The 15,537-nt window shown below is 48.4% G+C and overlaps 2 protein-coding genes across 2 annotated transcripts in view; both read right to left on the reverse strand.

Annotated features, from left to right (window-relative positions):
- Nucleotides 1-15,537, reverse strand: part of Cwf19l1 (CWF19 like cell cycle control factor 1) — a 299,806-nt gene that overhangs the window by 259,567 nt on the left and 24,702 nt on the right. The gene's annotated exons all lie outside the window — the stretch shown is intronic.
- On the reverse strand, nucleotides 1,981-15,179 carry LOC142850504 (acyl-CoA desaturase 1-like). Its single transcript, XM_075974168.1, has 6 exons — nucleotides 14,762-15,179; nucleotides 13,970-14,252; nucleotides 10,762-10,892; nucleotides 9,246-9,451; nucleotides 7,819-8,051; nucleotides 1,981-5,630 (listed from the first exon to the last, which is right to left on the reverse strand). Exons 1-6 carry the CDS (start codon nucleotides 14,783-14,785, stop codon nucleotides 5,431-5,433), a joined length of 1,077 nt encoding a protein of 358 aa, XP_075830283.1. The 5' UTR covers nucleotides 14,786-15,179; the 3' UTR covers nucleotides 1,981-5,430.

A 15,537-nucleotide genomic window follows, 5' to 3' on the forward strand; every position in this document is an offset into this window, starting at 1 on the left:
AGAGACAAACGGTCAATAGTTCTTTCCTTTCTTTTGGTTTTCTGTCTTTGAGGTAGTTTCACCTACTCCAGGTGGCCTTAAACTCACTTGAGCTTCTGATCTTTTTACCTCCACCTCGTGAAAGCTGGGACAACTAACACTTGCCACCATTCTCAGTGGAGATAATGCTGAAAACTGCCAAGAGATAATCAAGAGAAGTGACCCTCCTTTCCCCTCCCAAAAGATGTGTATGTACTATATAGAGTTCTGTACCTACAGATGTGCATATAGTATATACTGTTCTCTACCTATAGATGTGCATGTAGTGTATAGAGATCTCTACCTATAGATATGTATTAGTGTATAGCATTCTCTATCTATAGGTGTGCATGTAGTGTATAGAGCTCTCTATAGATGTGCATTTAATTTATAGCATGTCTACCTATAGATGTGCAGTAGTGTATAGTTCTCTATCTATAGATATGCATGTAGTGTAGAGTTCTCTACCTATAGATGTGCATGTAGTGTATAGATCTCTACCTATAGATATGTATTAGTGTATAGAGTTCTCTATCTATAGATATGCATGTAGTGTATAGAGTTCTATACCTTAGATCTGTATATTCACTTTTCGTTTCTCCATTATTTTAAACTACTTTTTGGCTAAATCTTTATGTCTGAACAGGACATGTGGTTTTCTTGTCCCTTTCCATATAATACCTCAAGCAGTATTCACTGCTTGCCCTCTGGGGACTCCCACTGAGTTTCTACCCTTAAAGGAGAACTCACTCTCTCCTTAGATTCTTGCAGGTGGAAGGTCTCACCCTCTTTCTCTTTGGAGCTTTCACTAAAGTAAGAAAAGTCTGCCGTGAAAGAAATACTGTGCTTCCTACGGGAAGCACACAGGAGTGCAAAACCAAGGGAGGGCAGCGAGGGGCAGAATAGGAGGGAGTGAGAAACAAACATTGGGAGGGCACATTATCGATTTAATGCCAGTTCATGGGAGCCAATCCTGAGCAGTAATTCTTGGCTTTCGTGATGCAAGACCCTATAATACAGTTCCTCATGCTGTGCTGATTTCCAGTCATAAAATTATTTTGTTGCTACTTCATAACTATAGTTTTGCTGAAATGAATCAATGTAAATATCTGTGTTTTCTGATTGTCTTAGGCAACCCCTGTGGAAGGGTCTTTTGTCCCCCACGGGTGGAAAACCGCTATTCTGGGGATTGGGGTGGGCTCAGCAGTTAAGAACACTGACTACTCTTCCAGAGGTCCTGAGTTCAATTCCCAGCAACTATAACCATCTATGCCCTCTTCTGGCATGCATTCTCTGAATGCAGACAGAACACTTATATACATATATCCCAGCACTCAGGAGACAGAGGCAGGTGGATCTCCACGAGTGTGAGGCCAGCCTGGTCTACAGAGCGAGTTCCTCTCTGGGCTGTTTGCTTTCCCTCAGTTGCCAGTCAGCATTCTCAGCTTTCTGTTCCCTGGAGGCAGGACATTCCAGGAAGAAAAAACGAGCAGCACTTCTCAGGGCTGAGAGGTAACAGCTTTTCCTTGAAACTGTGTTCTTCAGGTGGCTGTGTGACACACAGCGACCTGGCATGGCCCCCGGGCTGGTTGTCAGCTGATGCTGTGTTTGACTCAATGCCAGTAGACTCTTGGTTTCCTGCTGCCAGAGTTTACCCTCTGGTTACCCTTAGGAAGGGCAGGCGGTTACTGGGGTATGACTCAATCCTTGTAATCTCTAAATTTTTATCTTGATTTCAATCCTTTCTAGAATTCTAGCAAAGGGAGGCAGGTTTCTGGGACTTTCAAGGCCAGCAAAGACTATGTAGTGAGACTCTGTGTCAAATACACAAGTTCAAAACAGACTGAATGTGCCTCATTTGTAGAATGCTTGACCAACATGCAGAGATCCCTGGGTTTCATCGCTAGCATGGTGAGCAAGAAATAGATATCATGACTATCACAGCCAAAAAGCTCCCAGACATTACAGCCAGATCCACTTTATTAGGAACAACTACAATCTCAATTAGTACAATTAGACTCAAGAGTTTATATTAATGAAAATCATTCAAAATTATGCTTGGGTCACAAATAACTATCGCCGGTAAAAAGGGGAAAAATCTTCTTCAGGCATGGAAAAGCTTTCCTGCACTGTTTTCATGGCAGTGATAGGCAATCCTTCTCTGGGACTGCTCATATCCCACTTCCCCGGTGATTGCTGTCAATCTCGGGGAAGAGCGATGTGAACGACAGATGGTGTCTAGAACATATGGATGTGTGAAGCTCATGGTGTACCCTACTCCTTAATAATAATAATAAAAAGCTCTAGTCACCTCAAAACTGCCCCTTGAGGTAGGTGAGTATTAGTAGCCCAAGAACTTGCTCAGAGGGCTAGCGTCAGTGTGTCCTCCAGCGTGGATGTGCTGGGCACTCACTTCACCATGAGTGGGAAGTGACGCCACCAGGTGCTTATTAGCAAGGGAGGTTTGGAAGACATTAAAGACCTTATCTCTGGGGTAGATTTGTTATAAAGTAGACTAAGAGAGGCCTTGGATTAAGCCACCAGCAGACTTCACTTTGCAAACCTTTTACGCCAACTCAGTTGAGCTACACTTTCAGAGAACACACCCAGAGCCTAGCAACCCAAGGAGAAAACTCCCCTGAGCACCACTGCCATTATCACTTGTTTGATAACAGTAACGAGGACGCCAGTACAGTCAAATACAGCCAAGTTACGTCCACTTCATACCAGATTTGAGCATCCACTAGAAACAGCTCCCGGAAAAATTTTCCAAATGAAGCCTGTGAAAGATTTCTGCCAATCACTGCAGCCACAATCTGCCATCCAGCCTCTTGTTTATACCCGCTCCATCTTCAGGGTCTCAGGGCTAAGGGAGGGAGCGAGGCTGGGCTCACATGCACTGAAGAGTAGGAAGGAGGTAAGGCACCCAAAGCTGGTAGTACATTTTGTGGGAACTGTCAGAAATCCACCTTTGAGAGGATCTGAAAAAGTGTCCCTTCCCTAAACCTTCCATCACATCCTACCTAAAGCCCCACAGACACTGGGGCCTCAGCCCTGTGCTGGGATATGGCCTGAATCAGATCTGTGGAATAAGAGTGGAAGAGGAAGAAGGTTGTTGTTGTTTCTTATAAATCAAGGATCTGATGACCCGGGAAAGAAAAACCACCCAAAGGCCTTTCCAGAGGGTTAGGTCAGAGGGATATAGGTCAGCAGATCTACACTGATCTTCTACAAGATTTTCACCTTCAACAAACAGTTCAAAGCCTGTGTTCGATCAACATGGGAAGAAAGGCTCTGATCTGATCCCAGTGAACAGAGCGTTTGGTACCATCCACAGCCAGCCCTAACACCAAAGTCAGGCTTCTGGATTGGGCTACAGGGCACGAGAGGTTGTTGGTTCCAAAATGCTGATGTAATGCTTTCTTCTAGACTTTTCTGTACCATTGTCTGCCCTGAGCTGTGTGATAGGGATGTTTGTTAATTCACAGCACCCTAGTTACCACACTTCAGTGGGAGCTTTGCAATACACCCTGGCTTCAGGAAGCAGGACCTCTTTCTGAAGTGAGGCCCTGGGCGATTGCCTATGCTTCTGGCGTCTTTTCAGGGATAAACTGGGGAACACCTCATCCTCTCACTGTACCACCACCTGCCTACATTCACCAACCAGAGCCACCTTGCAGAGCATGCAAGGAGGAGAAAACACACTGTGTACCCCGACTCACACAGACACCAACCATCGACCATCTCATTCAGCAGTTGCTCCGCTGAGACAACAAGCACTTGGGCGAGCTGTTAACTCACAAACCAGCAAATCTCTGAATCATGGTGTTCGAGAGCCTCCCAAGCTTTTCCGAAATCACTGTGGCAGAGGCACATAGGGATAGAGGTAGAGAGGATGTGGAGGCCACAGGGAAGCGGCACCCACCTGTTCTGTGCCCATGAGCATTGCATCTGTGGGAGAGGAAGGTGCCAGGACAGCAAGCCCCGTGTGCTCAGAAGACACTCAGGCAACTTGTTGCCTGTCCCGGGAAAGAGGAAAATGTCAAAGAACAGAGAACTGGCAGCAGAAATCAGGGCAAGGTAACAGCCGCCCAGGCAGCTCACTGTAGGCTGGATGGCCACAAAGCAAAGAATGCAAGGAAGGTTCAACCCCACGAGAAGCCCATCGCTACTCAATTCAAGGAGGAAATCAGAGTGATGGACGGCACCAACTTCAGATCCCTGGCAGTGTGTTCCCAAGGGCTCACTTAGGAATCTCCCTCTCAGCAGCTACCTACAGATGCTGTACCTCAACCTCTCCAGTTCCTGTTCAGCCATGAAAGAAACTGGCAACCCAGACAATCCCTCTTGTCCTTCAGTTTTTCCAAGTGAAATATTTTCATGCTCCAAACGAAGATTTTGTTTATATCCATAGTCTTATACCATATCCTCAGAACACTTATCATCTGGTTACCCGTTCTAGATAGACACACTTCACATGAAGACTTTTTCTGTGAAGAAATCTTCATGTTGCTAAAAGCTAGCTGCATCCCCCTCACACACAGACCATGCAACCCCCCCTCACTCTCTAAAACTGATTTAATTATTTCAGCCACACCAAGCTCTGTGGTTCAGAGCATGGACTAAAAGGAGGCCATGCTATAGAGAGGGGCCTGGCGTCTTTGCTAACTAGGCCACTGGGTATGGTTACCCTTTCCTACCTTTCTCCCAGCCTTACTTATGAGCCATACTAGATATGCTAACTCTTGGCTCCAGATAATCTACTTTCTATATATCAAATCAAGAAAAATTTCCCATTCCATCTAGCAAAGCCTGTAATGAAGCTCCTTAGCAGACAGGGAAGTTCCAGGAAGGTTTTGTTGTATTTCTAGTTTGAAGCAGCAATCTCAAAGCCCAGAACAAGGAGAGAAGTATCTAGGAAGAAGAAGCAGTATTTCAGACACCAGAAAAATCGCCTAGGCTTTGGAAGGTGGATACAGACCCGTGGCTGGCCAGCTGAGTGCCTGGGAGGTAGACAGAGAGAAAAGAAACCAAGCAAGATGCAATGCAAACAGGGACAGAACCCTGTGCTCACGACCTCGGCATCAGAACAGCATGTTTGCTGGCTTTTAATACTCTGTGTATAGAATGTTCAAAAATATTGTTATTACTTAAGATTGATGCGTAAAATTGTATATGCGTTTATCATGTCTGTGTTTAGAAGTATGTATGTTGAGGCATGGTTAATCCTAGCTAATTAAAATGCCTTTTACCTCAAAACGTGATCAAAGCTTTTTCATTTTAAAAGAATACTGTACTGGATTAGGTTAAATGCATCATTAGCAGTCTGGTAGCATTATCCTGGAGTTAATCAACAGAATATTAAATCTCTGCCCAGATAACTTTGGGAACAGGAACTCAGGAGCCCCAAACTCAGCTACTCTTATGGCTCCCATCGCCAGTTCTTTTAATCCTGGCCAAGACAGCGGCCTTAGATACTTTCTTCCGGTCGTAAGCCAGGCCCAGGGCAGCCATGCAGTCGATGAAGAAGGTCGTGAAGTTGAAGTACCAGCCGTACTCACTGGCAGAGTAGTCGTAGGGGAAGGTGTGGTGGTAGTTGTGGAAGCCCTCGCCTGGAAGAGAAGCACAGGGGGCAGTTAGGGGGCTCGGTGACTGCTGCTTCCTGCTCTGAGCACACCTCTAACAAGGTAATCGGGTACCTCAAACCTTGAAGAAGCTCACTGTTGTGTGAACAGATGAACCCACAGTCTTGTATTCTAAAGTGAACAGATGCCCTCAGAGGAATCTCAGGAAAGCGGCTGAGAGTCTCTGCTCACACATACCTGTCTGGGAGCCTTTGTCAAATCAAGTTTTTATCATAAGATAAGAAGTTAAGAGAGAAGCTGGGTCTAAGGGAACAGATTTTATGATGGAAAGTATCAGAACATTAAGAGGTACAGGCCCAAGAACTCATAGGGTCTGTACATAAGTACATGTGTTGGGGAAGGAAAAGGAGGAGGCAAAGGGGACTCTCAGCCACTTTCTCCCAAAGCTAAGTAGATAGCACACCTTCCCCACACACTGCTGATCTCTGTAAGGATAGGGTGTATTCTAACAGGAGGGGCAGCTGCTGCCAAGAGGGGAAAAAAAAGCCCAGTCAGTGACAAGAGACCTCCCTCCTCCCACTCTTCCCCCCAGACACTGGCTCACAGTAGGCTGCTGACTCTTGAGTCAGGGATGTGCTGAGAAAACAAACACTTTGATAAAAGGAAAAAAAATCTGGACTCTGGAGGGCTTCTGCAGAGGGTGATGTGTTTGCCATCTCTTGGCAGGACTCTTCTTTCTGAATGGATTCCAACAATACAGAACCCAGAAGATCCAAATGCCCTCTTCTGGCCACACCAGGTACTGCACGCACAAGGTGCACAGCCATACATGCAGGCAAGCCACCCCCCCCAATACAATTTCAAGATTTTTTTTTTTTTAAAGATTGCTAGGTTTTATTCGCTTTCCCAAGGATGTTCCGAGTACTTCCCAGGAGTCCACGCCTTGACATTCAACATGAAATCAGAAACCAGTAGTGACAAGGGAGAGAAAAAGAGAAGGAGTAGCCACAGGAGCAGGGAGAGATAGCAGCAATGTTCCAGGGAATGACCAGCATGTGACCTGAGGGGAGTAATTCAAGATGAGGACGAGAGTGATAGGAGCGTCAGGGCGGAGAGCAACGGGTAAGATGAGAATGAACTTGGAGCAGTGAATATCAGCCCAACAAGAGACGTTGGCAGCCATTTGGAACTGATGGTCACAAGGAAGCCTCACTGTAGAGCAATACAGGGCACATGAGACCCAGTTCAGATTATTCTTTCCTAAGGAAGCATCAGATTTGGATAGCATAGGGTTCATTTTAAAAGTGGTCAAAGTAGCAGCATACAAAATTGTAGGAGATGCCTGAGAGGTGGACAGAGATACAGAGACTCCAGCAAGAACCAGGGAGAAAGCTTGAATAATGTTACAGGTACCACTGAGTGAGAGCAGAGTGGTCTCCAGCTGTCAACAGATGATGGGAAGAGGGCACTGGGTCCTCACAGGGGAAACTAGCTAAGGCTTCAGTCACTGGGAGAGCAGGGCAAGGCAGTGCCAGGATTGCAGTCAGCACTGGCATTAGGGAGGGAAGCATCCAGGAACAGCCAACATCAGATCACCCGCAAGGCACTTCTCACAAAACTGCTGCTCCCTCAGTATGGAACGGATGGGAGGAAAAGAACAAGGAGGGAGGGATGGTGGGGGGAGACGGTGGGGGAAGCCAGGAGTCTGCCATGCAGCTGCCATGGCTACATGACAATGCAAGGTCCGCAGCAGGGAGATAAGTACAAGCGTGGCAACCTGAAGATTATTGGCCTAAATCTCAACTCTTTTACACCGGATGCAGCAAGATTACATAGGAATCACTGGACAATAGTCGCTACCCTGGTGACTATGCGCTCTTTTTGTAAATCCTAGGCTACGAAGAGCCACAGACCTGCCAGGGGACAAGGGGAGGAAAACCCAGAGGCTAATTATAGGAAGCTTTTAGAAACTGTTTTACAACCTATAAGCAAAAGCAGAATTACTTCTTGCCCTTTCCACTTTACATTCAGAGTTGTTGCTTGCCCGGCTCTCCAGAGTTTCCAGATACTCCTCCCCAAGCCCCGGTTTTATAGTGGAAAAACCGAACTACACAGTACTCATAAAACAGGTCATTCTGGTTCTCCTGGCTCCTAGACAAATACCCCAAATAGCAGGTCCCTAGATATATGGTCATGCCGAGGATTAGTGACTTACCCACGGCTCCCACAGAAACCATGATGTTCTCTCGGGGTTCAATGTCCTTGTCATAGGGGCGATAGCCATAGAGGTGGGCGGCACTGTTCACCAGCCAGGTGGCGTTGAGCACTACGGCATAGCGCAAAAAAGTGCTGACGTACAAACTGTTTACAAAAGTTTCACCCCAGTAATACCAGGGCACCAGTGTGGGCAGGATAAAACACATCAATAGGAGGCCGGGCACGTAGTACCTATATGGAGAGATCAAACACTGAGTCTATGAAGAGAGGACTCCCACACCTACACAAACTGTCCCTTCTAATTAGGCAGGGTTGTGTCATCTTATGCCCGAGGACGGAACAGGTCATCAGCATGAGGAGGTGGCATAAACTCTCGGCGCAGTGTTCTTTCTGTTTTCCGAGGATGTGCCGCTATTCCACGTTCATCTTACTGGGTCGAGTGTGTCTCCTTCCACGTCTTTTCCTGACTACAAATCCATTACCCTTTTCATGGGAGCACAAGCTCATGCTGGTCAAACTGATCAGAGTCAAATCACGACTCATCAGTCAGTTCCGCCGCCCAGGCTGTGGTCCATCAGCCTCTGGGCTCCTTTTTCTTGCCTGTTGTGGTCTTTGGCAGCTTACGGCACATGTCACACACTCACTTCCTGCGATCACCCTGTGGGTGTTCGCTCTTTTCTCCCCGCCAGGCCTCTGTCTCATGCTCCACAGCCTAGAAATCAGGCCACTGACCTCCAAGGGGACCGACTGCCCTGGGCAGTTGTACCTAGCACTTCTGTCTGGTTCCTTTCCATTCTGGTCACCACTTCCCTGGCTCGAGACCTCCTTGCTGTCTAACCTGTGACCCTGCCCATCACCTCCCTGGATCCATGGTTATTTTCACCTGTCTTGAAAGTTGCTTCTCCAAAGCCCATCTGACTGTGTCCCATGCTGCCAAAGACTGTTTACATGGTTCTCCCAAGCAGGCTGAATTATATTGATCTGTTCCTGAAGGCTATATTTCAGGAAATGCTTCGGCATTCTATTCCACTGTCAATGGATGCCAAGGGGTCCCTCCATTGTATATCCACTGAGCTGTATTTCCTCCTTGTACCTACCCATGGTAAACATAGTATTTTTCTGCCTTATGTGATGATTCCTTCCTTCAACCCCAAATAGGCTGAGAATTCCCTGAAGGCAAACACTCATGTACCCAAAGAGGACTGATGCTACGGTTCTTGGTTTTGTTAAGATGGCTCAGGCAGAAACAGAGCAATAAGTTATGACTGTGAGCCTGCTGGACACTGAATTCGAGATGTAAATGATTTTGAACTTATCAACCCAGTAAATCACCCAGTTATTATTTTATAAGTCCTAAGAGGAAAAAGGTGGAGTCCCCAGGTCCCATGCTCTTCCAGCTCCATCCCCAAACCCCACCTCACTCACTTCCTCTGGAACATGACCAGTTTATCAGCTTTTAGGTCAGACATGTCCAGTTTTCCGCCCTTCTCTTTGACGGCCGGGTGTTTGCGCACGAGCAGCCAGCCCACGTGAGAGAAGAAAAAGCCACGCCGGGAATTGTGAGGGTCAGCGTGTGTTTCTGTGAACTTGTGGTGGGCGCGGTGATCTCGGGACCATTCATACACGTCATTCTGAGGGAACAGAAAAGAGGACCCCAGTATTGAGAAGAGAAGCCCTCCTGGGGGGGAATCCAGTGCTTAGTTATCTTCAAAGGCCCATGATTCTCAGTTCAACTCACAAAACCCGTAAGACTCTAGCTCCAAAGGAGACCTTGGTGGTGGGGCTGCTCTTTTGTACATTTGTCCCTGAAGCTTATTTTGAAAGGTCCCAGAGCACAATGAGGTTGTGCGTGGGGAGGGAGAAAGGTCCCAGCACTCACAGAGAACACTGCAGCCCTGGAAGAAAGGAATGTGGAAACATGGGGGCAGAGATCAGGCAGGTAGCCTTGGATCCCAGGGAGTCACTCTGGGGAAAAGATGCAGGGCATGCCTCCTTGATGCTTTCACAACCTAACCTCGTTATAAGACCAGCATGAAACTAACGAGCACGGGCACATTTCCCTAGGACCCCAGAGTTCGTCTTGGACGTGTGAGAAACACTTTACATCGTGTCATTATATGGGACTAATGTGCTTCCTTGTTTCTCTCTTGTAAGCCTCACACCACAAGTCATCCCGTGCCCACCGTTTCTACCCCAACCCTCCTCATCTGTTGTAAACCAACTTCAGTACCTGACCTAGCCAACCCAGCAGCCTCAGCTAGAACAAGGTTGCTCCGTCAACCTTCCATTTAGAGATGATGAGACTCAGTTCCTCATCTCTAAAGTGCAATACTTGGCCAGGAGTGATGGCACACAGCTTTAATCCCAGTACAGGGAAGGCAGAGGCCAGCCTGGTCTACATAGTGAGTTCCAGGCCAGCCATGGCTACATTGTGAGATCCTGTCTCAAAAAACAAAAATCAGTGTGATAACAATAATATCCACCGATATGCCCCATGAAGACTTAATGGGTTTAGGGATGGCAAGTGCTTAGTAGTGCCCGGCACAGCCAGCACTATATAGAGTTCCCAATCCTGTGACACATTGCCATCAGTCCCATTGTGGTCATATTTCAAGATAGTCACAGCAAAGCACAGCTGACTGTCTAGTAGGAGTAGGAAACTATGGTCAGTGTACGAACTATGGAGCATGGCCCTTTAGGCAGGCAGCCTACAATAAATACGCTATGTAATACCACAGTGGCCCTGAAATCAAAAGGGACCCAGCCTGGACAGCCTTTCCTGTTTGTCTCCCACCTATCCTCCCAATAACCTGAGCACTTGAACCTGTAAAGCCCCAGAAACCAAAAAGGGCAATCACTGGGGGGTCCTAAGAATTCTCTAGATGCTGCTCCCCCAGATCATCCTTGGGGCGGAGACACAGCAATAGCACCCACTTCTTACCTGGAAAGCCATGGTGTTGGCCAGGATGAGGAAGAGCTTCAGTGGCAGCCGAGCCTTATAAGTTCGGTGACTCCACAGCCGATGAGCCCCGGCTGTGATACCCAAGCCACTGATGTAATAGGCCACAAACGCTACAAGACAAGTCAGTGGGGGAATCACTAACAAGCAAATTTCAACGGTGGAAGTAGTCAAGGAGGCTTCCCTGATGCTAGTGTTTGTCTTTGGGTTTTGGCTAAGGATCTGTTTGCCAGTGAACCCCAAGAATCAAGAGGTAGCTTTTACCTCTTGAATGGGCAGAGCTGCGAACTTCCAGCAGAGCCCAGGATCATAAACAGGAGTGTTGTGAAAACAGCAGCCACACCATTCTGAACACTGGCCAGTTAGAGAAGCCCGAAGTTGTAGGGGACATTCAAGTGGCGCAGCTGATACAGTCACATTTGAATGGGAAGGAGGCCACATAAAACAGCTCTCTGGTCAGGCAGTGGTAGTGCACGCCTTTAATCCCAGCAGAGACAGGTGGATCTTGGTGAGTTCGAGGCCAGCCTGGTTTGCAGAGCAAGTTCCAGGACAGGCTTCAAAGCTGCACAGAGAAACCCTGTCTCAAAAAAAAAAAAAAAAAAAAAAAAAAAAAAAAAAAAAAAAAAAAAAAAAAGAGAGAGAAAAAGAAAGGAAAGAAAAGCCCTGAAAAGTCATGTTTGCAGTGTCCTAAACTTTGCCAGTAACCAAGATTCTCATATTCACTTTGAATAGAGTGCGTGTCACTAATAACCTGGTTGTGGTGATGCATACCTTTAAACCCAACACATCAGATCTTTAAGTTCGAACCCAGCCTGGTCAACAGAGTTCCAGAACACCAAGGGCTACACAGAGAAACCCTGTTTCGAAAACAAAACAAAACCACCACAAAAGTCCTATACTTTATAATTGAGGAAATAAGATCCCAAGAGAGGTTAGGTATAAGCAGGGTCAGTAAAATAAGAGCCCGATGTCAAAACATTTTTCTGCTTCAAAACCTTCTAGGCCTGCAGGCTCAGAAGGCACTAAATTTGATCTCCGATGGGGAAGTAGATACTGTATGTCCCCAGCTCTCCTCTGGCCAGCGCTGGAATGCCGGGGCAGAGTCCTTGGTAGGTTTTGTCCTATGGAGCAGCAACAATGATCCTCAGAGACCATCGACCTTAGCTGCAGTGGGTAAAGACTACACACTGGACAAACAGTCCCATGGCCTTCTGTAGCAGAGAGAGCAATTTCCTAAGCAGCTTCCTGCACAGCCCCATTTTCCTCTTACAAAACACTTGCAAGCCATAGTCAGTGTCTGTCCTAAGTAAGGTTCTAGCCGCAGTTTCTCAGAGTTGGGATGGTGGCACCAGATGCTTACTACTCACGGTCATGTGGCAATCTGGTCTGACCACACTGTATCAGAGAGCCCCGGAGAACCACTAGCAATCAACAGGAGGAAAGAAAAGGTTTGCAGCAACACAGAAGCCCTCAATTTTGCACCAAGGAAGCATCCATGTTAGTCTAGTGCTGTAGATGGCCCAGGCACAGTCTAGACCACATATGATAACATCAAACCTTTCAGTGCATCCAGGGAGATGGCTCAAGGCACTTAGATTCATTCCCTCCCCATCCCCTACGGGACTATTGTGTCCACCAGGAGTGGAGGGTGGTGGCGGCGGCGGGGGGGGGGGGGGGGGGGGCAGTTCAAGAGTTGTCTTAAAAAAAAAAAGAGTTGTCTTAAGACAACTGGAGCCATATCATGGTGGTGTACGCCTTTCATACTTGGGAGGCAGAAGCAGCCTGGTCTACAGAGCAAGTTCCAGGATAGCCAGGGCTCCCATATTGGGGTGGGCTGGAGTTGGGTGAGGAGGTATATGCCTTTAATCTCAGCATTTGTGAGGCAGAGGCAGGATGATCTCTGTAAGTTCAAGGCCCAAGGCCAGTCAGGGCAACAGTAAGGCTCTGTTTCCCTACGCCCCCAAAAAATGGGGGGAGGGAGAAGCAGCCTCTTTGGCCCTGAGTGTTATCAGAGGTCCCTTCAGAACTGTGTCCTCTTGTAGAGTTTGAAGAGAAGAAGAAGACTCTGCAAACACCTGCCTCAAGAGAAAGGCTGGGAAGTGGCACAGCTAACCCAAGGAACACGACTTTCTCAATCCTGGCAAGGCATTGCTGCCCTACTTGATACTTGGAAAAACTGCGGTTTGGAGAAAGTGGATCCTCTCAGATCTAGGGCATCTAGAGAACTTCTAAGACAAAGCTTCCAAGACCAGATCTAAGAGCTCAGAGGACCTAAGGGGCCCAGAGCAGTGGGAGCCAATACCTGGCTAGCCATCCCCTTCACACCCTTACCCACTGAGCCAGCTGCCACAAAGTATCTACACCTGATAATGCTCCAGAGAACCTGCCTGTGTCTTCCAGACAGGGACTCCGGCCTCACTGCCCTGCTCCCTCTTCCTGACTCAGGTTTCATAGATGAAAACTCGTGTAAGTAAAGTACACAGGCATCCGAGAGACAGCCTTGCTATCAGCCCACATCCAGGGAATCCTTGAGGGGCTGAATTAGGGCTGGGGCTGATGAAGATTCTAGTTTCGGCCATGGCGCAGGCTAGGTGAGGGAATGGATGAACAGGAATCTCATTCCATTCTTTAAATATCCTGTTGATTGGCACGTGCTGCTCCCTGGAGAATGACCAGGAGCAGCTGAGCCACACACCTGGAAGCCTGGGTGTTGTAGAAGCCTACCAGCTTGGTCTGGTTAGCAGTTGAGGTCACAATAAGCACCTTTTTTTTTCTTTCTTTCTTTTTAAGGACCTCTCCGGCGTAGTCTCCCCAGGCTCTGTTCCCTGCTCTAGCGAACCAGTAGTCCACAAGGCCCCAGGTTTAGCCCTAATCCCCATGCCTCCCAGGTAGGGTGCGTTTCTCCTGAGTCATGTGGGGCTGGGATAAGCCACCAAGCAAGTGACTCACACAGACAAGATTGTTCAGAGAAAGTTGTTTCTCTGCCTCAGGTAGACCCCTCCGAGCCACCTGCACAGGGACCCAGAATTCATGTTAAGGGACTTCTAGTCCCACAAGGTTTTGCTCCCAGGGACCAAAGAAAAGGCCAGGAAATCTAGACAGAGAGGCCACTGCCTTGGGCCAGGGGTTACCTCATTAAAGAGCAAAGAGAAACCTAAGGTACTGGCCCGAGACAAGGGGAACTGCTCACCGAAGAGCCAGGTGTAGACCTTGCAGGAGGGAAGCAGTGTGATCCCATACAGGGCCGCCAAGTGCAGCAGGGACATGAGGATGATGTTTCTCCAGACGTACTGCAGCTTGGGCGGGGGACCCTCCTCATCCTGGTAGCTGGGGTCGTATATATCCTCCTTCATTTCAGGACGGATATCTTCTTCCAGGTACTGAGGTACGGTCTTCTGCTTCTCTCGTTCATTCTGCAGGCTTCCAGAGGGAGGCGCTGTGATGGTGGTGCTTGTCGAGTAGGAGCCAGAGATCTGCCAGGAAAAGTACCGTCAGGGGAGCAGATCTGTGGAGGACGGGGTGGGGGTGACCACTTTCCTCACACTATTGCAGCAAAAGGTACAGTAAAGGCACAGACCCTGCCCCAGAGTCAAGGTTGCATGAGGGCGAAATGGAACAGAAGTTTTAAGAAACTGTACAGACTTGTTGCGGGTAGGAGAGCAAAACCTCAAAGTGAAGGAAGGACCAGTGGGAAATAAGAGTGAAACATTCGCACCCCTAGTAATACACAAAGGGAACCCTGTGTGAACATACAAGTATCGGCGCTACTGGCTTTTCATTACTTTAAAGCTTAAGACACAAAAAGTTGAGACTCAACTGCCCGAATTAGAATACACACCCCTCAAACGACTGGTTACACTAGAATTGGAGAAAGTCAAGTAGCCCGGAGAATTCTCAACTCTCCCCCTCCGCGGACCCAGTCACCTAGAAGCCCGGTCCGCGTGGCGGACTCGCGGGGCGGAGGCCGCTTCTGCAAGCTCACCTCTTGGAGCATGTGGGCCGGCATCGTGGCTGTCGGCTGCTGGCCTCCCTTGCCCAGCACTGAGACCGAGCGTGGACTTTGATTCCGGAGCCCGCTGGTGTGAGCGATTGGCCGAGCTGCGCTCAGAAACCTCCGCTCCTGATCCGCGGGATGGGTGTTCAGTCGAACCTGAATGTGCGCGGATCTCCCTGGGTCGGGAATTTAAAGGGTTGAGCAGGCGATGGGATGACCGTGTTTAGTATTTCCTCAGACCCCTTATATCCGCTGCCAGCAAAGAGCAAAGAGCGTGGGGCTAGCAAGCCAAGGAAGCCAGGCGTGGAGGTGAGAGAGGGAGGGACTAAGAAGGAGAAAGAAAGCCAAGTAGATTCCGGAGTAGACCTCCGTGGCACCAGGATGCTGAAGGCACCTACACCGGGCTGCTCCAACCCCCTGCCTCGGGGAAAATGCTAATGCGCCTCCTGCGAAGACTGTCTTGTCATTGGCCAAAGAGAATTTGGTGCCACCTCGTCCAGCCTTTTCCATTGGCTCGGCGCAATCTGCTGTTCCCTCTGCCACTAGCAGAGGGAACTAGCACCTCGCTCTCTCCTCCCCTCTTTTTCTCCTATTCCTTTTGCGGTGGGCCATCGGGTGACTTTTCTTTAAGAGGGGGATAACTTGGTCCTCTGGGCTGTGTAATGCTTACAACTGTCTCCTGGCGCTTAGCGAATGGTTCACTGGGGAAACTGCAATGGGAGAAGTGAGGAAGTCACAGTGGCTATCGCCACTCACAAGTCAAC

The sequence above is a fragment of the Microtus pennsylvanicus genome, chromosome 5 (assembly GCF_037038515.1).
Source record: "Microtus pennsylvanicus isolate mMicPen1 chromosome 5, mMicPen1.hap1, whole genome shotgun sequence".
Classification (NCBI taxonomy): domain Eukaryota; kingdom Metazoa; phylum Chordata; class Mammalia; order Rodentia; family Cricetidae; genus Microtus; species Microtus pennsylvanicus.